Here is a 25,307-nt window from a genome sequence, read left to right on the forward strand (position 1 = left end):
AATACACAGAATTTGCCATGTGTGGCACCCGTCTGCACCCTCCCCCCTGGGGGTGTTGCCTTCGTGACTTGGAGGGAGATGGGGGAATGCTGGTGGCCTCAGAAATGAGGTGCAGCTGAGTTTGCTTTACTCAGCTAGTGCCTCCCATGGAGCAGGGTTGGGTACTCCCTCTCTCTCGCTCAGCTTCTCACCCTCTCCTCCCCGGTCAGTAGTGTAATTTCCCCCTTTTTATTCCCAGGCTCCTCTCCATCCCCCTCTGCCCTGTCACTCCCCTGCTCTGTCCTCCCATTGGTGGAATCCAGCTTCCTCATCCCTCCTCCTTACTTTGGGTCCGTTCTCCCTTCCATTTCTCTCTGCCCCTCCTTCTCAGGTGGCCAGGCTGTGTTCTTCTTCTTGCATGCCGCCAGAGGCAGCAGCGCTGCCTGTCCCATCCTCTGAGGCGGGATGTCGGACTGCTGCTGGAGCCGGGTGGGATGGTTGCATCGGGGACTTGCTCTGGCTTGGGGGGGGGCTCCGTCATTGCTCCCTGTCGCTGTGCAGGGCCCCCACCGAGCCCACTGTCAGCAAGGCTGGTATGGGGAAGCATATTGGGCATGGAGGAGGAGGTCTGCTCTTGACTCCGACTGGGCGGCTTGCCGTCAGAGTGACGGGGGGACAAGCTTTGGTGGTGGATGCCGGGGTGGCGGGAGAGACCAGGATGGCACGGCCCGGACACCGTGCTTGAGAGTTAAGCCATTTGTCGTTTAGGAGACATTTAATTGAACATAGTGACAGTGTGAATCAAGACTGAGCAACCTGTGACACACAATAGTCAGCATAGCCCATGTAGCCATGTATTGTAGCCTATCAATATAAGTACCCTATTTTTTTTTGTATGTCTGGATCTATAAAAAACAAAAACATGTTAAGCTTCAGGAATGTCCTAACACATGGTTGGTGAGACTGTGTTCAGTCTGGAGGACCATGAGTTGTGTAGGCTTGATACAGACTTTTCATTCATGGCAGTATCTATACTCAAGAAGTTTTTAAGCTTCTGCATCAAGGCCTTAATAAACTAGTTGTTATTAGTATAATAGCTCTGTAACATAAGGTAAAAGTCATTATAATTGGAACATATGAGGGTCCAGTAGCTAAATTTGCATTACTTAGCTGTTATACTTTTCCACCATATAATGTCTGTAATTTGAATAAATGTATTCTCCAATAATGACAAAGTAAGTGCTCTGGAGATTACAGGGTTTTTTCTGACCACAATATGCTATTCTTTATGTTTTAGATCCACTTTGATGGCTGGGACAGTATTTATGATTATTGGATTGATGCAGATAGCCCTGACATTCATCCTGCAGGCTGGTGTGGGAAAACTGGACACCCTCTTCAACCTCCTCTTAGTAAGATACCCTATAAGACAATAGACTTTCTTTGGTAGATGTATGCATGTAGGGCACAAACCCAAAAAATCCAGTTTGGTTTGAGATGGCCCCCTGAACCAAGCCAAAAAGCCATGAACCAAACTGGCTTCCAAGCCGGGGGAAGTGAAACCAGCTAACAGCTGACAGGCGCTGCTGGCACCTATTTCACCAGTTAGTTTTACTTCCCTCCACTTTATAAGTATCATATTTATCTGCCATTTGTTCATAAGGAAAATAGCATCAGAATAAGTACAGAATATAAGCATTTAAAATACCTACTGTTCAGTCATTTCTACATATTATGCTTGTTACTAAAGCCTAACATTTATTATCAGAGGTTACTGTTATTAACATTCATTATTTCTTGCTATGACAGGTTTCTTTCTTTAAAGTGAAATCTTTATATATCCTAATACATCCTAGTACTATCACAGTTATCATAGTTGAATTTAAGAATAACAATAAAATAAGTTCATATGCACATCGGAGTTAACTTTTTATGAGTTAATTTTTTATAAACTTATATGTATAATTATTTCATAAAGTATAACATTGTTTCAGAAAATACCTATATGTATGCTATTATAATATTATATCTGTAACAGCTTAAATTATATTAATTCAGCTGCATTAAGGCTTATGTTAATTTTATACTAATTGAAATAATACAAATCCTTTCAGTAGCAAATACAAATCATTCATTTTTCGTCTTTAAGCATGGTAATTTCCCCCTTTTTTCAAATTCTTTGACCGTGTCTTCTATTTATATAGTTGGTTAGTTTGGCCATAATAGCATATTCTGCCATTTTATCTCTCCAGTTTTCACTGTTTGGACATTCCTCTATTTTCTTTTGGTTGCCCATATTATTCTGGCTGCCATCAGCATGTATCTGAACAATTCATGAAGTATTCTTTCAGTTTTATCTGAAGTTGAGAGCCAGTTTGATGTAGTGGTTAAGTGAGTGGACTCTTATCTGGGAGAACCAGATTTGATTCCCCACTTTTCCACATGCACCTGCTGATGTGACCTTGAGTCACATGTTCTCACAGAGCAGATCTTCTCAAGAGCAGTTTCCATCAGAGCTCTTTCAGCCCCAACTGCCTCACAGGGTGTCTGTTGTGGGGAGGGGAAGCAAAAGGAGATTGTAAGCTGCTCTGAGACTCCTTTGGATAGTGAAGGAAAAAGAAAGGAAATGTCCCCTGTGCAAGCACCAGTCGTTTCCGACTCTGGGGTGACGTTGCTTTCACAACATTTTCATGGCAGACTTTTTATGGGTTGGTTTGCCATTCCCTTCCCCAGTCTTTTACACTTTTCCCCGAGCAAGCTGGGTACTCATTTTACTGACCTTGGAAGGATGGAAGGCTGAGTCAACCTTGGGCCAGCTATCTGAATCCAGTTTCCGCTGGAATCGAACTCAGGTCATGAGCAGAGAGTTCAGACCACAGTACTGCAGTACTGCTGCTTTACCACTCTGCACCACGGGGGTGGGGTATAAATGCAATCTCTTCTCTTCTAAAATTCTCAATAGCATAGTCTCTGGTTCATTTCAAAATTATTTTTTTTAACTATCTGAATCTCTGCATGTTTATATTTCCAAGTCCGCCATTACAAGTCCACCACATATGGTTAAAGAAGTGCCTTCTGCCTCTTTACACTTCCTCCAATACCCAATATAGTCCTTGTACATATATTTTTAATATCTTTAGGAGTTACAGTATATACCAACAAAATAATGTGCCAATTTTCTCTCAGTGTTTGACTCGCAGTAAATTTTATACCTCTCATCCATAGGTTTTCCTAATGTTGAAATGTTATTTCTCGCCCAAGATTTTGAGTCCATTTCTGCATACATATTTTGACTTGTTCAGTTTCAATATCATATTAAGTAAAAGTTCGTAAATTCATCCTAGTAGGTGATTCTTCTGTTGAATAATTTTTTTTTCAAAATCAGTTAAATGTCTCATCTGTCCTCTATAAGCATGAGCAGCTTTTTTCAGTCTTTAAGTTAGTTGGATATACCAGCCAATTGTATTTTCCTTCCTTCTTCTTGTACTGTTTTCTATGTTTTAATCTCTCCTTGTGGATTCAGCATGTCTTGGTAGGTTATAAAATCATTAATTTTTCTCTCATAGAATGCATCTATTGGTGACATAATTGGTGAAATCAGTGGACTAATCCTTATTTTCAGAGAGTCCCAGACTTTAAGTAATCTGCCTCTAATAGCATGTGGTTTCCTTTGGTTTCATGTCATTCTCTAGACCCAAAGAAGATTGTGTAGCCTTTCTATCTAGTCTGCATTTTCTAGTTTAATTAATCTATCACTTGGGTTTGTAATCCAGTCTGCAGTCTAGCGTAGGCACATTGCTTGATAGTATAGCTCAGAAGTGGCCAAACTGTGGCTCACAAGCCACATGCAGCTTTTTAAGGGCTCCTGTGCGGCTTGTGAAGCTGCTTCACTCCCCCACGCCTCCACCCCCCACATCCCTGCTTTGAAAGCTGAGATCAAGTACTTTAAGCAAAGAGGTGTGCACATGACATTTGGGGACAACCTTCCCTCTCTGGGAGCCATGTGCTCTTTGCCGGTGGCACAGTTGCTCCAGGTACTATTTGGTGGGTGGGAGTCTTCTCATTGGTGGTGGTGGGGGCTGAGAGTGACTGAGCCAGTGGTGGTGTGCACATGGACCTGTGGATGAACTTCCACTTCCATGGGCCATATGCACTCTGCCGGCAGTGCAGCCATTCCAGCTGCTCTCGGGTGGGTGGGAGTCTTTAAAAGGTGGGAAGCCATTACAGGGCTCCCTTTCACTTCCCCCTGCTTGGCAGCAATGGGGAGTAAAAGGAAGGCTTCTAATGGCTGCCTGCCATTTAAAGAAAGTGGCTGACAGGCAGACCCCCAGTGCTGCTCTCTTTAAAAGGCAGGAAGCCACTGCACAGCTCCCTTTTGCTTCCTCCTACTTAGTAGTGAGGGGGAGCGAAAGGGAGGCTTCTAATGACTGCCTGCTGTTCAAAGTAAGTGACTGACAGGCAGACCCCTAGCATTACTTGCTTTAAAAGGTAGAAAGTCATGGTAGGGATCGCTTTCATTTCCCCCCGCTTGGCAGCAATGGAGAGCAAAAGGGAGGCTTCTAATGGCTGCCCACCATTTAAAGTGAGTGGCTGATGGGCAGACCCCTGGCACTGCTCGCTTTAAAAGGTGGGAAGCCATTGTGGGACTCCCTTTTGCTTCCTCCCACTTCGCAGCGAGGGGTGGAGCAAAAGGGAAGCTTCTAATAGCTGTCTGCCATTTAACACGAGTGGCTGACAGGCGGATACACATACACCCATGCTGCTCGCTTCAAAAGGTGAGAAGCCATTTCAGGGCTCTCTTTCACTTCCTCCCGCTTAGCAGCAAAGGGGAGTGAAAGGGAGGCTTTTAATGGTTGCCCACCATTTAACCTGTGTGGATGATGAGCAGACCCCCGGCACTGCTCACTTTAAAAGGTGGGAAGCCATTGCAGGGCTCCCTTTCTCTTCCTCCTGCTTAGCAATGAAGGGGAGCAAAAGGGAGGCTTCTTATGGCTGCCTGCCATTTAACAGGAGTGGCTGATGGCCCCTCAGCACTGCTTGCTTCAAAAGGCGGGAAGCCATTGCAGGTTTTGCTTCCCTCACCTGCAAGCAGAAGGGAGTGAAAGGATGCTTCTAATAACTGCCCGCCCTTTAAAGTGAACAGCTGCATCAGGTCCTCCTGTCAGCTGTTTGCTTTAAAAGGCAGGAAGCCACTTCATTTAGAAATTATTTTGGGGTTCTCCCCGCCCCTGTTTATTTTAAATCCAGAGAAGGAGCAAAATTCTGTTATTTGTTCTATAACATATTGAAGTGTCATATGTGGATTAGAAACTGTCACAACAACATAATCAGCATACATTTCAATTTAAATTCCTCTCTGTCTACTTTCAATTCTTCAGTTTGGGGTTAAAAGAAGGATGAGAAATAATAGTAAATTTAGATATTGGAATTAAAAAGGGAGTAAAAATGTCTGCGTTTAAAAGAGGGGGAATATAATGTATGTTAATGTTAACTTGGTTAATTTGATTAATATCCCAAATACTAAAGTAAATTAGATGTTTAATATTGTTAGAATTTAAAGCTTCTCCCATATTCCTTGGAGTAAAAAGGTAAATAATGGGGGAAGAGGAAACTGTTCTTGCAGTTCCAACTTGCCCAAAGATGGCATCAGGGGCCAAAATCCAGAATTTCAGTTTTGATCAGCTTCTTCAAGTGAGAAAGAGAGAACAAAAAAGGGGGAAATGGGAGAGAAAAAAATATCTTCAAAGAAAGAAGCACCCAGAGGAAGTAGAGTCAAAACTGCAGATCTCCACACACATGTTCACAGGGTTTTCAAAAGAAAGTCAGACAGAGCCCAAATGTGGGAGGGGGGATGGTATCATGGGATGAGACTGTTATCACATCACATCACTCTCAAGGGTGAGTTTAATAAACTTTCTGATTCAGTAATTCAATACTTAGGCAGTATCACAGTGTAACCATTCAGATGGTTTATTAGTGTTCATTCCAGTTCTTAAAAAGTCAAAATTGGTGATACCAACATGATGCAGTTTCTATAATCCAAAATTTTTGCTTTTAAGAGTTTACAAGCTTCTTTGATCTTCTCCAGTCTCTGCTCTCCCTCTGATTGGGCAATTAATTATAACTGACATCCATTCGGGCATTGATTTTTACTCTTTAAGTTTTTTAGCTAACCAGAAGGGGGGTGTAGCTTATTTTTCTTTCCCAGTTATTTATTATGCATTGCAACGTCCTTATAATGAGCAGGAAATAAATAAAGACAAAGCTAATAACTGAAAAGGCAGAGTGGGGGTATATTAAAAAAAAGAAGAAGAAGATGGAAGGCCATCCTTCTTTGGCACTGGGCCAGTTTTTTAACTCACACATCTTAAGTGGAATCTAGCAGAATCACCTGACAAAGAGCCTTCTCCTTCAAAGGGGTGAAAGAGAGATTTATCACCTGTCTCTCTCCGGTGCCAAAAGCAAAACATCTCCTTCAGCACCCCATGGAATCAAAGATCACAGGTGTAAGATTTTGCCAGTTACTGACCAAAGAACTCAAGCACATGTGGAAATGGTCAAGGTTTAATGAGAGTCAGGTATAGAGCAGTGACTGAAGAGCCATTGCCGAGAATAATTTCTATACAGACAAGGCAAATAATATAGGAAACAAACAAGACTCACAAAAGTTAAGCTGCTCCCAGAGTCTATTATAATTCCCAGGCTTTGATATAGAAAATGTGAGACATCTTCCCTGGATGCTCAAGGTTACTCTGATACTTCAAGCCGTTCCCATAACTGCCACATAACCAGCTCCCAGTTATAGCCACTCTCCTGCACAAGAAAAATCTTACAAGCAAGCAGACACTACAATACAGGGTGAATGTGTAAATATTTTTTGTTTGTTTGTTTGTTTTATTGGATTTATATCCCACCCTCCCTGCCAAAGCAGGCTCAGGGTGGCTCACAATACATAGCTTACAATAAAAAAAAATTACATTAAAAGCATTAAACAGTTTAAAAATAATTTGTTGTTAGTTTCAATACAGATTTAAGATGGTGTTCAATTATCTTTAGCATCCATTAGATCTAGCATCTTGGTGGTGGTGGTCAGCATTTCAGTTAAATGCTAACTGAAACAGCGTCATCTTACAAGCTTTGTGGAACTGGGCAAGGTCCCGCAAGGTTCTAACTTCCTCAGCAGTTGGTTCCACCAATGAGGGGTGGCAACTGAGAAGGCTCTTTCTCATGTTTTTTTCAGTCTTGCCTCCCTCAGCCCAGGAATCGATAACAAGTTTTGTGTTCCTGACCTAAGTACCCTCTGGGGAAATTGTGGGGAGAGACAGTCCCTAAGGTAAGCAGGTCCTCAGCCATATAAGGTTTTAATCTGGTAGCGAATCTGGTCTACCACTGGCAGCCAGTGCAATACTCGCAGTCCAGGCTATATGTGCTCCCACATGGAGACCCCCAAGAGCAGCTTGGTTGCCGCATTCTGCACCAGCTGCAGTTTCTGGATTCAGGACAAGGGCAGCCATGTAGAAGTCATTGCAGTAGTCCAAGCTTGAGGTGACCACAGCACGGATCACAGTTGCCAAGTCGCTGCACTCAAAGAAGGGAACCAACTGCCTTACCCACCTAAGGTGGTAGAAGGCGAATTTGGCAGTAGCTGCTATATGGTCCTTCATTGTTAGGGAAGGCTCCAGTAGCACTCCCAGGCTTCTAACCCTGGGTGCCATGGTAAGTGGCACTCCATTAAAAGCCAGTAAGGGGATTTTCCTGCCAGGACTGCCGCAGCTCAGGCAAAGGACCTCTGTCTTCATCAGATTCAGCCTTAGTTGACTCAACCTAAGCCATCCTGCCATGACTTGCAATGCCAGGTTCAGATTTTCTGGAACAGTCAAATTGGCCATCCATCAGTAGATAGAGCTGAGTGTCATCTGCATACTGATGGCAACCCAACCCAAAAGTCCAGGCAATCTGGGCAAGGGGGCGCATGTAGATGTTATACAACATCAGGGAAAGCTCCCTAAGGCACACTGCAATTAAGCAGGTGGACAATCATCTCTGGGATGATTGTCCTCCAATTGCCACCCTTTGTCCCCGACCCCTGAATCCTTGCATCGGCGAGGCAGTGGGTTAGTAGCTGATGGTCGACTGCATCAAATACAGCCAACAGGTCTAACAACAGCAGCACTGCTGAACCACCCCGATCCAGATGTTGCTAGAGATCATCTACGAGGGCGACCAGTACTGTCTCCGTCCCATGGCTTGTGCAGAAGCCAGACTGATGTGGATCTAGGATGGAAGCATCCTCCAGAAAACTCTGCAACTATAGCGCCACTGCCCTCTCAATAACCCAGAAAGATTAAGTTTGACACCGGCTGGTAGTTTGCCAATTTGGCTGGGTCAAATGTTGGTTTTTTCAAGAGAGGGTGGACACTGCCTCTTAAAGAGGTGATGGAAGAAGCCCTTCAGAGAGGGATCTATTTACGATATCCTGTAAAGGATGTTGTAGCTCTATCTGGCAAGCATTAATCAGCCAGGATGGGCAAGGGTTCAGATCACATGTTGTCAGGCGTACAGTGGAGAGGATTCTGTCAACTTCCTCCAGGCTGAGTGTTATAAACTGAACCGGAAGACAGGCACAGAGTCTCGAGTTCACATACTGTTTCAAATATGGCCGGGAGGGGGGGGGGGCATGACAGGGCAATGAGATCTTATCTGCAAAAAAAGGCACAAAAAACCTTGCAGCCAATGACCAATTCCCTAACATTTGGTCTGCTTTGTGGCAGAGTTGTAGGAGACTGAATCAAACTAAACAATTCTGCCGGGCACAAATTCACAGATGCAATATTAGCTGCAAAGTAGGCTTTCTTTGCACCTTTGGCTACCATCTCATAGGATCTCATAAACTCTCTATAGGATGTTCTTGTTGCTTCATCCCGAGTACACCACCACTGCCTCTCAAGCCATCTGAGCCTTTATTTCATCAGTCACAATTCCGGGTTATACCACAGTGCCAACTTAGAACGAGGGTGCAGATGCCGCTGGGGTGTGATCTTGTCGATGGCCATAGAGAGCCGGTCATGCCAGAACTCCACTAAGTCAGCTAATGAATCGCCAGGAGGCCAGGGATCCCGTAGAGCCATTTGGAACTGCATTGGATCTATTTGTGGGCAAGCTTAAATATGCTTGCTGCCTAAACAGGTTCGAGGTGGGACATCCATACGGGCCTTCAGGACATAGTGGTCCGACCATGGCACTTCTTCTGTAGTGATCTGGTCCACTAAGACACCTGTAGCAAAGATCAGATCCAGCATGTGCCTAGCTTGGTGAGTGGGTGTTGTTACGTGTTGGGAGAGTCCCAGTGTCGCCATGGGTGACACTAGGTCCACCACCTGAGTGGAGCTCGCATCACTGGCATGGACATTGAAATCACCCAGGATCAAAAACCTTGGGTGTTCCAATGCCCAGCCTGTTACAGCTTCCATCAGGGACAGTAAGGCACTGGCTACTGCATTAGGCAGATGGTACACCAGCCAGATAGCCAAACCCTCCCCAACATCCCACGCCAGACCAGCACATTCAATGCTATTGATCTCTGAAGATGGGAGAGCCCGGAAGAAGTAAGTCTCCCATATGAACAAGGCTACCTCTCCCCCCCCCCCCGCCTGCAAGTGCATGATTGGTGAAAGACCGAATACCCTGGGGGAGCTACTTGGGAGAGGGCTACTGTCTCCCCATCTCACACCCAGGTCTCAGTCATGCAGACCAGATCCATATCCTGCTCAAGCAGGAAGTCCAGAAGGACTGAGGTCTTATTATTTATGGATCTTGCGTTGCATAACACCAATAACAGAGGCGAGTAATTCAGCCTGGTCCCACTACCTGCTACTGTTGGGATGGAATAGAGGCTGGAAGGGGGCTGAACTTCTTTATGGCTCAGCCACCTTCCCTTAAGTCTATGCCTGTTCCCATCATCATACCTTCCCCTCCCCAGGAGTACTTGGCAAGACAGTACAGCAAGTATATGAACAATGGAGTGAAGAAAACATGACAACACAGTGTGAGCAGGATCAGTAGAACAAATGTCAGAGAACCTGACATGCTGCCCTCTCGAAAATGTACTCTGCTCTTCCTGGCTTGCCTGGGAACTATTTGTGAAAGGATCGGATCAGCTTAGGTGCGTTCTTATCTGTTGAACGGACTCACTCATTGTGAGCCTCCAAGAAATGAGTCTATTTGACAAGGTATTACAGAACACATTTTATCCATGAGTCTAATATGTGTTCCACTTCATTATGAGGCTGGCCATCAACCACTATTGGGGGCAGGACTACCAGTTGTGGGTGCCACTGGCTTGACCCAGTAGCGCACTTCAGCAAGCTAAAATGGAAAATGGGATGCACATGTTTAAGATTTTTTTGGTAAATCCACTTCCACGGTCACTTCATTTATTAGCCTGGATACTTTGAATGGCCCCAGATATTTCCACCCTAACTTCCTGGAGGGCTGTGTCCCTTTCAGATGCTTAGTAGAAATACACTGAGTCCCTCACTTTAATGTCCTGGGGGAGACCTTCATTTATCCTCCTGTGCTTTATAGCTATCCTTCATTTTTTTGACAGTCTTTTTAATAGGTTCCTACTGGGCTGCCAGCCTGGACCACCATTGATGAAGTCCCCCTTGTAGTCCTGGCTTCCCTCCTGTCCCCCTGGCATTGGTTTTCCCTCAAATTCATGCATAATTTGAAATCAAGAGGCCTCTATTATAATAGCATTTTGCGAATGGGAGGAGGTAAACCTAGTTGTCCTACTGGAAATTCACATAGCAACGTAAAAATTCAAGAATTTGATTGCTCCTCTCTGTCCATCCACCTCAGGATGGTACATCAAGCTGAGCCCTGGTTCAGTCCCTGTCAACTTCAAAAACTTTTTCCAAAACTTGGCCACGAACTGCTGGCCCAGATCTGAAATCACTTTGTCAGGGAAAGAGTGCATTTTCACAGTGTGATTCATGAATAACTTAGCCAGCTTTTTAGCTGTTGGGACTTGTGAGCATGGAATGAAATGCACCTGCTTAGAAAGCATGTCCACCACCACCAATATGGTGGTCTGCCCCTTAATGAAGTTCATGGAAATGGCTGCCCAGGAGCCCGATGGGGTCTCCAGAGGCTTTAGTAATCCTGGGGGCTTTCCCCCACGTTACTTCCCCATAATACATACCGGGCATGAAGCCACATATCAAGACATGTCTTTTGTCTTTATGTATACGAGTGAAATCGCTGACCTTGAGCCAGACATCCTGGAGTGTGAAGTCAAATGGGCCTTAAAAAGCATTACTAACAACAAAGCGAGCGGAGATGACGGTATCCCAGTTGAGCTATTCAAAGTCCTAAAAGATGATGCTGTTAAAGTGATGCACACATTATGTCAACAAGTTTGGAAAATGCAACAGTGGTCACAGGATAGTCGTCTTTCCATACATCGATGATTGGTTCCTTGTGGCAGAGTCGAAGGAAAGTTTGTCAAACCATATTGCCAGCACTCTTCGTCTTCTTCACACCTTGGGTCTGCAGGTCAGTTTGGAGAAATCACATCTTACTCCATCACAGACAGTTCAGTTCATAGGGGCTTTGCTGGATACGAACCTTCATCGCGCTTTCCTGCCTCAGCAGAGAGCGATGGACATTATCAACCTTGTCAAACTTCTTCAGAGTCGAAAGTGGGGCACGGTGCAGCAGCTGCAGCGGATGCTGGGGCTGATTGTGGTGACCTGCACGTATATACAGAACTTCTGGAAACTTATCATACAACATATTGCACTTATTACAAACACATACCTACCTTTGAAACCTGAAGTGCTTCTCCTCGGTAAATGGGTGGATCCCAGAAAAGATAAAACAAACTTAGAAAGAATACATATGTTAATATCAGCTGCCTGCACTACACTTGCGGCGCATTGCATAGATAAAAATCCCCCATCTCTCCTAGCATGGCAGCAAAGACTCTGGGAATATTTTATAATCACTAAGATTTCTGTTCAGTCCCAGATTCCTTTGACCGACAAATTGACCTTTTTATTGCTGTATGGTTTCCAGTAATGAGTTACCTTTCTGAACAAAATGTCCTACCTTGCAGAATGCTTTATAGTAAGATGTTATACTTTTAAAATGGAAATGTTTATACTGTTTTAATTTTCTGTGACTTTTGTCTTTGTTTTTGTATTTGACATGAAGCTATAACCTGAAAGACTGCACTCTCTGCATATTGTACTTGTGCTTCAAATTTAAAATAAAGCTTTTAAAAATGTCTTTTTTCATGCTGGGCCACCAAAACTGTCTCTGGGCTAAGTGCTTCCAGCACATATAGTTTATTGTCTTTGTGCAAGCATCCTCCTCCCTTTTTTTGGAGGTCTTTCTTAAAATCTAGTTCTCCCTCAGCCTCCAATGCTTCCTTCATTTTGCTAAGCCAAGGGGATTAGGCTGAGTCATTTTCTAATTTCCTGGTTTGGCTGCAGGTTGTTACTGGCCCCCCATCAGGGCCTCCATGAACAGAGTCAGTTATTTCCTCCCATTTGCTTTCATGCTGTGGCAACTGGGAAAGGGCATCAGCCAGAAAATTAGACTTCCCTGGGAGGTGCTTCAACATGAACTTAAATTTGGAAAAGAACTCCTCCCACTGTATTTGTTTTGCACTCAGGAAACACCATCTCTGCTTCCTCCACTGCATGTAGGGGTCATGATCTGCCAGCCACCGCACCCCCAATACTACTTTGAAGCTAGCTATTGGAGCGACTACAAATGTTCTCTCCTCCCAGTGGTGCCCCATCCCCACTGGCACTGACTCAGTATCAGGGTGCAAGGGTCTTCCTGCATCAGGGTTCCATCCATTTGTTCAACCCTAATAAGTTCCTGGAGCTGCACTAGATCTAAGCCCAGCCCCATATCTACTGTGGGTGTAATCAGGTCCTGGCTACACCCCAAGTCTAAGAGGGCACATACTCTGATATGGGTCCCCAACCTGGGGTTCACTAGGGTGATAGGGATATAAAACAAAGTTCCTTTAGTTTGCATTGCCAGCACTGCCACCCCCTCTTGGGCCAGCCCCACAGTTTTATTGATGTTGTTAAAGAATAGACAAAGTAAATGCCAAATAAAGCCAACCTGATTATTGCTGTAATAAACTGAATGCCTGTGGTTGGTGGCGAACAATTCTCCCTTTAAGAAAACATTAACAATATTCTATTTGCTTAGATATGTATACCTTAGGATTTTGTGGTTTTGTGTGTGTGTGTGTATGTATGTATGTGTATGTGTGCTAGTGGGGCTTATTACATTGTTCTCTCCTTTGCCATTTTATCTTCACATCAATGGCCCTGTGAGGTTAGTTATGCTAAGAGAAAAAGTGTCTGGCCTGAGGTCTTCCATGAGTTTCCTTGGCAGAAATGAGATTTGCACCTCAGTCTCCCAGATCATAGTCCAGAGCTCTAATCATTAAATCACTTTGGCCTTTTATGTATATAGAAACATCTTGTAAGTAGTCTTGTATTTCTGTTTTCTTATTCATAACTTTGGCTTTTGTCTGGGTTTTCTCTTTGTTCTTGCCTTTCTTTGTAGTTTACAAAAGTAATATTCAGGAACAAAAAGCAGGAGAAAATGCTTAATAGCCCATTAAAAAAAAAGACTCTGTATTCCTGAATGCCAGAATGTTTCTTCACAGAATGACATGAATCAGTATTCATGTAAACTAGTCATAATATTGACCTTACACTTCCATCAACAGAATAAAGCACTTGTTAGAGTTTTACTAAGGAGATAATGACATTTTTGAGGTAGATCATGAGATTCTGTGCATAATCTTAGATCAGTGATTAAATTTCTGCTGCACTATCTAGTGGCTACAATTAAATAAATTAGAGGTTTGTGTCAATTAAGGAGTTCTACCAGTGCTTTACAGACTTCTGTGGATCTCATTGCCATTGGTACCATTAGGTACTGTTTATTTAAATCTTTAAAACATTTTTTTTTTTTTTGCCTTTTGGAAATCATCTCTGTTTAGGAATGTATGAGGAAAACGGTACCAGTACTAAGAACCTGTGGAATGGAATGCCATTAAGAGTCAGTCCTACTATAAAGTTATCTGTATTCATTAATTTTATTAATTTATTTGTTTCCTGCAACTCGCATCCACAATTGAGCTCAATGTGATATAACACATGTGAAACTCCAGCTAATCCTGTTGATACTATTGACCATGATTTGTTGGATGGGCCAAATATAAACCACAGCTCCTTGTCAGACTTAAGTACCAGACTCTGGCCTTAAAACCATCATCATCATCAATATATCTATTTCTCAGTATGCCCAAATATGTAGGTATTTAAATTTAGAAAGTGTAGCCATGAGAGGGCAAGACAGATCTTTCTACAAACCTTTTTTTAAAAAAACCCAAGTTTACAGAAAAACCTGAAATATGAAAAAATAGGAAGTTGACTATAGATCAAATAATAGAAGCATGCAGAGTAAACCCTGCAGGATCCCAAAGCATAAATACCAAGGGGCCAAGCAGCAGTTCCCTAGCACAACCTTCTGAAATAATTTGGTCATGTAATAGTGGACTCAGTAAAACATGGTGCTCCCTGTGCAGCCAGCTTCTCCAGAAGGATACCATGGTCAATTGCATTCAAAACCACTGAGAGGTCCAGGAGAAACAACAGAGATGCATTCCCTATGTCACTCTTGAAGTACAAAACAAAAGAGTCCCCTAGACCAAATTAAAGATTCAAAAGTCAAAGTGCTGAGAGATGAGATCTGCAGATCTATTTATTGTTTACATATCAATATGTGGAGGAAAACAGTTATCTCTCTCTGTATCAATAAACTTCTCAAGTTTTTCTCAAAACTACTTTCACAAACCATAATATTTTTATATCTTTCTGATAACAAAGGCTGCATGGCTAATCTTAGGGTAGAGTGTAATGATTGGCTCCAGAGTTCTCGCTTTTGGCTTTTTGTTGCATCTCATTGGTTCAGAGAACCCCATCTCTGTTCTTGGGTACAGGACTTCACCCAGGATGAGATGTTTCCCTTTGGGACCCTTTGATCCGTACCCCAATATTAGCTCACTGGTATTAGGACGGAACTTTGTGGTTTTCTAGCCGGGAGTTCCTTTGTTTGGATAGTGGGCTTGGTAACAGAAAAGCAAAACTTCCGCTCCTTTAATGTCATCCTGGCCTTCTAGGCCAGATGGTCTCTCCACAGGTATGGAGATCGTTTATAGAGGATGTTTATAGAACAGAGGGTACAGAACAGTGTTCCCTACTTGGTCTAGCTTTTGTTAATGGAAAAATCTATTTCTCTACCCTAAAAAAGGCCTTGTAGTATGCTCAGTAGATACTTCAATAAGAAATCATATCTTTTTTTTGCTCTGGAAGGCTTAAGGCTAAGATCACTGGGGCCTGGGGCCCATTCAAGTAGGATAGAGCAATACCGATTCATGTATGTCAAGGCAGGCTGTATGATCAGAGCCAGTGCAATGTGTTTGGCACTCTGCATGTTCTAGCGCAAATCTAAATCTGCATTCTACACTCTCAGGGCGAAGGTCATCAGTCAGGGTGACCAAGGCTGTTTCCATCCCAAAATGGTATGCTGTTTGGTAATTATTGCTGAAAACATTTACATCATTGATACATTATTGATACATTATAATTTTATTATAATTTAGGGTTTTTTGTGAGCCACCCAAAGGTGAATTATAAATGTAATTAAAACCTGTAACAGAAAACCGTATAAATATTACTAAGAAATATTAATTTTAAAAAGCCCACCTAAAATGTACAAAATTGATCCATATAAACTAAAACTAGCTGCTTGGGGAGACAGGCTGGACTGATGGCACTAGATATGGCTATATGCAGAAGGATTTGCACTCCTAGGAAGAGAAGCCAGTGTTCACACAGTGTTCACATATATAAATATATGTACCTGTAGCTCTTTCTAGGGGAAAAATAAATGTATATTTCTACCTCTTGTAATGTTTCTGTAGGTCTGTTGGAGTTAGTTGAAGCTTTAGAACAAGGAGGATGCCCTACCCCAGGCTGCAAAGGACTTGGACATATGAAAAGAGCCAAGCATATGGGCCACCACAGGTATGTTTTGCCTGTTACTATTGTAGGAGTAACTGAAGATACTTAATTAGGATGGTTCATGTATTTGGTTTAATTACAGTTTACAAGACATAAGTTTCTGCCAGGAGGAAGAAAACAACCTTGCATCTGCTCATTTAAGTTGCTATGGTGAGCATTTTGAAATGAACATAAATGATATGCAGCTTTACTGGTTATATTTTTATTTTAAACTATGTTGTATGACAACCTTTTTGCATAATATATTCTAGCTGACATAGATTGTGTTTGTAACAGGAGGATGTCTTTACAGGAGATGCCTCACAGATTTGTGTTGTTGGTGAGCATAACTGTGTTGTTTCAACCTTGTGTATAGGGTGTATCTGGAATGCTCAAACAATTAAATACCCACAGGTCTACCATTGAAAATACAGTGCTTTTTCGGTACCGTGTCAACTAAACAAATGTTTGACTACATATAGTTAACAGTAGAATTTATTCTTTCTTTTCACTAGTAGACTTTATCCTTTCATCATCTATCTTCTGTGCAGTCCCACATGGGGACTGCGCATGAGCAGGCCTGCCATCAGAGAGTTTTTTTACAGCTAAAAGCATCAAGGGTGCTGCATGCCAGAGCCAGAAAAGTATTCCCACCCAGGGACCATGTGCACCCATGCAGCAGCGCCCCTACTCTCAGTTCCTCTTTTGCTGCTGAAGGAGTAGGGGTTTTTTGTTTTGTTTTTTTAGTCTCCAGTTTTACATTGGTGAGGAATTGCTTCTTTGATTCACTGAGGTTGTTCTGGCTTATGAGTTTATACCGTGGCTCGCAGAGCTCTTTTCAAAAAATGTACCCATTGTGGGGTGAAGATGACCCAGACTGACAAACACGACCTATGTCTGTTTTGTTTGGGTGAAGGACTCAACATTCCCACATGTAAGACTCCCAACATTTCACCCCAAAGCTCAGGGGGGATAGGGTGTAAAAACGTGAAGACTGCAAGATTTTGTTCTCAAGCAGAGAAAGGCATAGGTTCCCTAGGGGATGTGTTCCAGATTCATTGTGAGGAGCCTCTTTTCTATTAATTCCCTCCATTTCCACTGCTTATCAGGGTGATAAGAAAAACCAGGAGAGAAGGATCGGATATGATCTTGTGGCTCCTTTTTGCTCTCATAAAATCTGGTTTCCGATCCATATGGATATCTCCTGGGGACAGTACCTCCACTTCCCCAAATAACCAGATTTAATCAGCATCAATCTGGTGTTTCATCACGATTTATATTGTCTCAACCCGATGGTTTAGAGGCTTGGGATAGAGCAGGGGTGGCCAACGGTAGCTCTCCAGATGTTTTTTTGCCTACAACTCCCATCAGCCCCAGCCAGCATGGCCAATGGCTGGGGCTGATGGGAGTTGTAGGCAAAAAACATCTGGAGAGCTACTGTTGGCCACCCCTGGGATAGAGAATATTTTTGCAAGAAGTTAATAATTTACTCCCGCATTCATGCAATTCTAATACTAGAAAGTCCTATATGCCTAAGCGGTAGCTGTTTTCTCTCTGGTGCACTGAGAGGGAGATTTCTCCAGGTTGTGCTTCGTTGCAATTTGTATTTGAATATCTGTTGCACCTGAGGAATAAGGGTTTGACCTTTTCTACCTTAAAAGTACACCTGGCATCTCTTGTTACCACAGGGAAGTAGATGGTGGGGTAGGTTTTCTCCCACTACTTGTCCAAAAGATTTCTTAAGGAACTATGTAATCTTTGCCCACCTCAAGACCTATTGATCTCTCTATTGTTTTGGCACAGTTGATACTTAAGACATTTGAACCCCCTTGCCATGTGCTCATTGGTTGAACTCTCTATGGAAGTTTGTTTCCTAGTGGGTGTTACATCAATGGAAGGGTAAATGAGCTAGCAGATCTTCAGGTGGACCCCCCATTTTTGAAGATCTTTTTTGAGAGGGTAATCCTTCAACTCAGTCTTAGGTTTCTCCCTAAGGTAGTTTCCAGGTTCCATTTATCCCAAGATATTATTTTGCCTGTCTTTTTTACTGTGCCAAGCTCTGAAAATGAGTGATTGTTGCACTCCCTAGATTTTAGGAAGGCTTTTATTATTTTACCGTAAAAGAGGTTTCCACAGGGATATTCTGCAGGGATAGAGTGCTATTTATATGTTTCCCTGATCCTAATAGAGGAAAGAGGGCTTCCTCTCAAATTTTGTCCCAGTGGATTGTCTCAACAATTGGGGAATGCTATGGTTTCTCTAGGTTGCCATGCCCATTAAACATTCACACCCATTCTACCAGAGCTATAGCTTCTCTGGCAGCTTTCTTCAATGGAGTATTGTTGATGGAGGTCAGCAGACATGGTTATATGCCACTATGCTTTGGATCTGCAGATGTGACAAGATGCTTGAGTAAGAAAGGTAGTACTTCATTCACTGTTCAGATGAGGAGAGCATGCCCTGCTTGCTAGAACTCCCATGTGGAACTGCACAGAAGATAGATGATGAAAACAAAGTTCCATTTATCTGTAACTAGTTCATTGAGTATCTTCTTTGCAGGCACAGATACTCTCCTTCCTGCCCTGCTGCATGCTCTGGTGTTGGCTGCGCTTGAGGTACTGCACTTGAGGTTCCTGCTGTGTAGGAACACATGGTCCCTGGGTGGGAACCAGTTTCTGAGCCCAGCATAGTGCGCCTGGAGGCTTTTAGCTTTAAAAACCTCTCCAGTGGTAGGCCTGCTTATGTGCAGTTCCCATGTGTGCCTTCACAGAAGGTATTCAATGAACAATAGCTACAGCTAAGTGCAACTTTTACCATTTTTGCACACAGCTAACCTCGCAGTCACAATCCTGTTCCCTCTGCAGTGTCCGGTTGGATTTCGCACCATCTGCGCCGGAGTTACAGGAAGTGCCGCGGCTTTTGCGTAGCAAATGTAAACCACTAAAACCCAGTTTATGTTTGCTAAGCAGAAGCTGCGGCACTTCCTGTAACTCCAGCGCAGATGGTGGGAAATCCGACCGGACGCTGCGGAGGGAACAGGATTGTGACTGCGAGGTAAGCTGTGTGCGAAAACGGTATTTGTTTTCTTCCTTTTTGCTAGTAGAATTTATTTTTTCTTTGTGCCAAACTTATCAACTGACCTTGAATGAAATCAAACTCTTATTATTTCCTGTCACGCAACCTTGCCTTCTCAAGACTTCACAATAGACCTTGACAGCTTCTGTGGATCTTTACTCTCACTTTCAAAATTTCTGATATGGATGATTTAAAAAATGGGAAATTGAGACACATCATTGCTGGAATTTTTCTGTTCCTGATCTGTGACATTCTTTGGATAAATCATGATGTCAAGACATTTACTTGGAAGTAAATCCTGTGAATCTCAATGGAGCTGACTTTCAAGTAACTAATAATTTTTTCTCTAGTACCTTTGTATTCTGTTATTTCTCCAAAGAGTTCAGAATGATATATGCTGTTCCCCACACCCAGCAATAATTCTGTGACATGGGTTAGTCTGAGAGGAAGTGGCTGGCACAACGTTGCCCAGCAAGCCTCCATGGAACTGATTTTTAGCCTGCACGATGCAGGAAATTCGCAGATACCTTCCACACACACACACCCAGTGACCCCTGCTCCATGCTCAGAAGACGGCAAAACAAAAACATCCAGGATCCCTGGCCAAACTGGCCTGGAGAAAACTGCTTCCTGACCTCATAGTGGTGATCAGCATTTCCCTGGGCATGTAGGAAAGGGCCACAAGACCTATCAGCATTCCTGTAAGATGTCCATCAACCCCAGGGGTTGCCAAACTTGCTTAATGTAAGAGCCACATAAAATAAATTTAAGCAAATTTCTAGACACTTGCATTAAAGTTTGGCTGAACAATTCCTAAACAAGGAATCTTTCTGTTGTGGTCCATGAGCAAAGAAAGGGAGGGGAAGAGCATGCATGCCAAGCAAACAAGCTGTGTTAGTTCCTGCTGCAAGCAGAACTTTGCCATGACAACTGGAAGTGGCTAAAATGGTTATAATTAATTTAATTAAAACAATGCAAGGTTAATTAAAATATGACTAAAATGATACAGTTGTGATTTATTTGCCATTTTGCTGATATTTCATCATCATTTCATTGTCATTTGTTTCAGTTTTATATAATCTATCTATAATAAAGTCTTCGGTTGGGAACTTGAATTTAAATAACATCAAGGGAGGTGATTTTTTTTAAAATGTATCAAGAGCCTACGTGTTTGAAAATGCAGGTCATCCTAGATCTGCTAAATAGTGCCTGATCTTCCACTTCAATTAACAGAAACAATTTAAAATTGGTGTAATTATCTGCATCAAGCTTCTGTCCATTGGTTCTTTCATCTGAGTAGCTGAGACTGTACTTTAACTGTGCTTTTTAAAAAGAAAATTATGACAAGGTGCATTTATGTTGTCAAAGAAATGTCTGAAAGCAGGTAGACTGGACATTTACAATGCTAAGCGGTTTGGGAATAATTTTGATAGCTTATTGCTCAAAAGCTGGATGAAGATTTATGGCTGATTAATTATTACAAGGTTAAAATTTAAATGTTAACAAGGGTTCTGTAGTGGTGGGCTGAGGTGTTCAGACCTGTATACAAATAAGCATAAATATAATGATTGGGTCATTGGATTTTTCATTGTCCTTATCTTGGCTTTTTGTGAGAGATTAAATGTATTGAAGGCTGTTCAAAGTGGGCTTCTTAAATTTTCCATAAGTCAAAGTAAAACATTGGTGGACCTTTAAGTCCACTCCCATCTTCCTTACCAACCTCTGCCACATTCTGGATGGTCTCTTATCATCTGAGGGGGAGGACATCTTAATATGGGTGATTCTCACCAATATGGGTGATTCTCACCAATTAGTCAGAGAGGCAGAATTTCTATCACCCAGTCTTCAGTTCATTTCCTGGGGAGTACAGGGAACTCTCTCTAACTTGACCCCCTTTTCATCTTTTTTTTTTTTTTTGCTTGTACCCCTTTTCTGTGCCTTCTGTTCTGCTAATTCTTCCATTCTCCTTCCAAGCCATTTTAAAATCTTCTGTCTCCCATTCCAGCTTAAGCCAGAAAGAAATATGCCTCAGGTGACTTTTTTCCCTATGGTAAGAAACAAAACTCCAGCCCCTTCCCCAAGGCAACTTCAACATGGAGCAGATGGGATAGTCCCTTGGAGTCCTAGATAGGGAACAAGCATCAGGGAAATGAATCAGAATAGTATAGATGCTGTTGGTCAGCACTGCGCTAGGAAAGAGGAGGAAGAGGAACTTTTGATGGAAAATGCTCCCTACTCTGCCATGTCATGCAGTGCTGGCTCAGCAGCCTCAAATCAAGCTGGCCCTTTATCCCAAGGTGTCATAAGTGTAAAGGGTTCACCACAAACCACCTTTAAGTCCCCTTAGTATTGCTCTCAAGTTCCTCTTGAAATAGCCATGTGGCTGTGACAAGTGATGGTTGAAAATTTATGTGGGTGCAAAACAGCAATCTAGAGGCAGCCACTAGAAGGCAGAATAGTTTAAGATCTGGCTCACCAGTTCATTCTTCTAACCCAGCTCCATAGAGATTCAGGTGGGGACTCAGCCCCTAGAGTCCAGGCAATCAGTAAGGGGTGGGGGGCAATTGGCAAACTAAAGGAACCCCCAAACAGTAGTTGCCTAAGGCCAAAGAGAATGCTCCCAACAGGGAATGGATTGACAAAGCCACATATATAAGGTGTCTGAAGCCTCATAAGAAAAAAGAATAGTGTATTTTCAGAAGAAATTATTGAACCAAAGCCTTCCTCTCCCCCTTTTCAATTCAGTTGATTACCAATCTCTGTTTGTCAGGATTGTTTCAACCCTAGAACTATCTGAACTCTCCTTGGAGTCTGATAAAACACTGCCCAAGGGCAAAAAATCCAAGTGGGCAGCCGTGGACTACAACTAGGAAATACCTGTCCTTTTGTGATTTACCTAGATTTGCAGAAACACCGACTGGCAGGAAACTTTATTACCTTTTATAGTTATCCAGATCAAATGGCCAAGCCACACTGTTTTACCATGTGATCACAGTCAGTTTGCCCTCTTAATCAACAAACTGCATGTATTTCAGCCCACTATACCTGATCCCCTCGTCTGATGAAGTGTGCTTAGAGAGCACACGGAAGTTTAAATTATGAATAAAACTTGGTTGGTCTTAAAGGTGAAACTTGATTCCTGCTTTGTTCAAGGGCAACAAAGACTTTTTTCCAAGGTTGACAGAAATTGAAAGGTAGACCTTTTTCAGTACTTCTTTGAAAGACAAATGAAGGCAGAATGGTTTTCAAACAAACAAAACTTTTTTAATTTGGAGTCAGGGCCAAGAGCCTTACCTATTTTGTAGTTTGTAATATTTTTTCTCTGTTATTGGGGGCCAAGGAGGAAGATTATCCAATAAATTATGCATTCTACTACTTGCAAGCAAGAGACAAGACAATAGAGTGGGGCAGCATTATAGCAGAGGTTTCTCCATGCAGCAAGCCTGGTCAACCCTAGCAAAATTGTAACTGACACCAGACACCTCTGTAGAAGGCTGACTCCAAATATCCAGTCAAACACAGAATCTTTCTTCTATAGAGAAGTGAGTGAGGGGTATGATTTTCCATGGCTATGACATAGAGTTTGCAACCATTTCCTGAGACATCCTAGTATTTTCTCTCATCTCCAGTCCCCAAGAAAAATGGACTCTGGGGAGTAATACTTGATGTAAAGTTCATCAACATCATCAAATTTATATCTCATCATTCCCAAATTGACTCAGAGCAGGTGACATTAAAACTAGTTAATATATTATCATTAAAAACAAAACAGATTTGGAAAACACAGACACTTCTATGTGGAGACCCTGAGGTCCAGAGCTAAGGCCTTAAGGCACAATGACCTCATGTTTTTTGCAAACCTCACAGAGGCCTATCTACACATAGCCATCCTTCCAGGCCTGTAGCCAGGAAGCGTTCGGGGGAGGGGACACTGGGGAAAGTGGTAGGGCCCAATAATTTTTTTTAAAAAACCCTCATACACACTGGTCATGAGATGGAGTTTCTTTCCAAGCTTTTCTTATTCTTTCCATGGGGGCCTCATCACCACCAACAATCAGGAAGAAACGTGAGCATGGCTGTATCCTGCAGGAGATTGCTTACGCTGCTGGCCTAGCTGTTGTGGGGAGGGACAACTGTTAGGAGGAAGGTTCTGATTGCAAGGGAAGACAACAGCGACTGGCCCTCAGCAAAGAGGGAATGCATCCAACTGTTGCACCCAGCCCTGGGATGTCCCCACCCACCAAGCCTCAGGAGTCCACCTCTCTGTCTCCGCTAGGCAGCATGGGCCAGCGTGCACCAGTTTCTGCTACTGAGAGCACTCAATTTAAGGAGGCCTGGAGTTGGCAGGAAGCTGGGGTCCAGGTCCTGAGAGGCCCCACTGTAACTATGACCCTGGAGCAGAAAATGATAATAACAAGGTCTTAGAGCACTTCAAAAGTGGTGCACAACTGTCATAGTCTCAGAAACATCTGCCTGTGTGTACTTAGCAGCAGCCTTCTTTGTTTCCCCACATTTACTTGATTCTGATCCTTTCTAGATAGCGTTCACCGTACTCATACTCTAAACAATACCAAATTAAATATTTGACTGAATGTGTTTTGACCAGTTACAACTGTTAAGATAGTGTTTCTGTTCTCCCCCAGCACACAGCAATATTGCCTATATTTCTAATGGGAAAGATTAACTGCTATGTAATTCAATCCCTCATTTCTTTAGCAGAAATATTACTTTTGTTATTTGATCTTGTAGATTTAGAGCACCTATCCATGTTCAATCAGAGTTTATAAAGCAGAATTGATGTCTTTATTGCTTTACTGTAGATTGAAACCAATGAAACAGCAGGATTTAGCATGCTAATAGACATACTCTTTATCTTATTTAAAATGAAAGCTTAAAAGCCCTTAAAATCTCTTCTTAATAAAGATGTCGAGTGAATTATGTGAGTTCGCTCTCTCCATCAACTCCTATTTTTTCCAGATATATGTAGATAGTTAAATGAAATACCATGTCCCATTGTGTTTCACTGTTACATCACAATGTAGGATATATCAGGATTAAATTTTGTTATATTACCAAGAATTGGAGTTTGTGTGGTTCAGAAAGTTTTGCCATTTAATTTAGAGCACTGGATTTGGTGGATGGGAAGGGAGCTGAAAGACTGTGCTCTTCTCCTTCCTTCATCACCTCCTGCATGTGGCTTTACTTTATTGGCTGATCCACACAAACCACAGCTTGTTGTGATGTCAAGATCAGTAAACTATGCCTTGCACTTGCCATCCAAATTAGAACTGGGACACCCACATAAAACTGTGGTTTCCTAATCCTGTTTAGTGCACACTATTGTTTGTGCTTCTGAACATTAAGGAAAATTATGGGTTGTGCTGCAAGCAAACTGGAAATAAAGCTGTATGAAGGAAGAGAACACAAGTTAATCGAATTTTTATAATGAGATGGGGTGCAAATTACGAATATGGCAGGATAAATATGGTAAACAGATTCCTGCACCTTACTACATAAAACTCAAAAGAAAGAATTAAAGATTTAAAGAAATAGATGGTAAAAGTGAATGGGGTTGCTCTCACACATTACAGGAAGTGGCTTGTTCCAGTATGTTGACTATTTCAGGTGGTTAAGCATTATACATTTACTTTTCTGAAAAAAGTCAAGCATGTGTAAACATAGAATGGTATATGGAAGGATGGGTACAGTCTTGAAAATGAAACAATAGGCACAACGCACAAAGCTTTTTTCCTTTCATTTTACAAAAACAGACTTTCTTGGAATAAGGGAAAATGAGAAGTAAAGTAATTCTATTTCACAGCAGGTATGCTGGCTTACTGACAAGAAAAAAAGAATCACTTTAATATACTTTCCGTTAACTCTGTTAGAAGAAAAGGGAGCATCATCTTGTGCATTCTGTTGGTGTAGTATATCTGTCTTACTGTCAAAATTTGAAAGAGTAATTTTAGATAAATTGTTTGGCACCTAGGAACTCTGTGAAGTACAGTGTAAATGTCTGTTCCTAATTGGATTATTTTGACTTTGGAACTTTTTTCTGACTAAAGAAATGTAGATTTTAATCATGTTTTCCCCTTCTAGTTTAATGTATGCTATTGAATAATAAGAAAGATTGCCAGTTTTCACAATAAG

General features: G+C 42.3%; 1 protein-coding gene across 3 annotated transcripts in view; it reads left to right on the forward strand.

Annotated features, from left to right (window-relative positions):
- The window catches only part of L3MBTL3 (L3MBTL histone methyl-lysine binding protein 3), a 125,761-nt gene that overhangs the window by 70,663 nt on the left and 29,791 nt on the right, over nt 1–25,307 (forward strand). For all 3 annotated transcript variants that reach the window (XM_060239233.1, XM_060239245.1, XM_060239236.1), the window contains exons 15-16: nt 1,277–1,391; nt 16,004–16,106. In XM_060239233.1, the coding sequence (XP_060095216.1) occupies nt 1,277–1,391; nt 16,004–16,106 (218 nt within the window). The remainder of the gene's footprint in view (nt 1–1,276; nt 1,392–16,003; nt 16,107–25,307) is intronic.

The sequence above is a fragment of the Heteronotia binoei genome, chromosome 1, assembly GCF_032191835.1.
Source record: "Heteronotia binoei isolate CCM8104 ecotype False Entrance Well chromosome 1, APGP_CSIRO_Hbin_v1, whole genome shotgun sequence".
Classification (NCBI taxonomy): domain Eukaryota; kingdom Metazoa; phylum Chordata; class Lepidosauria; order Squamata; family Gekkonidae; genus Heteronotia; species Heteronotia binoei.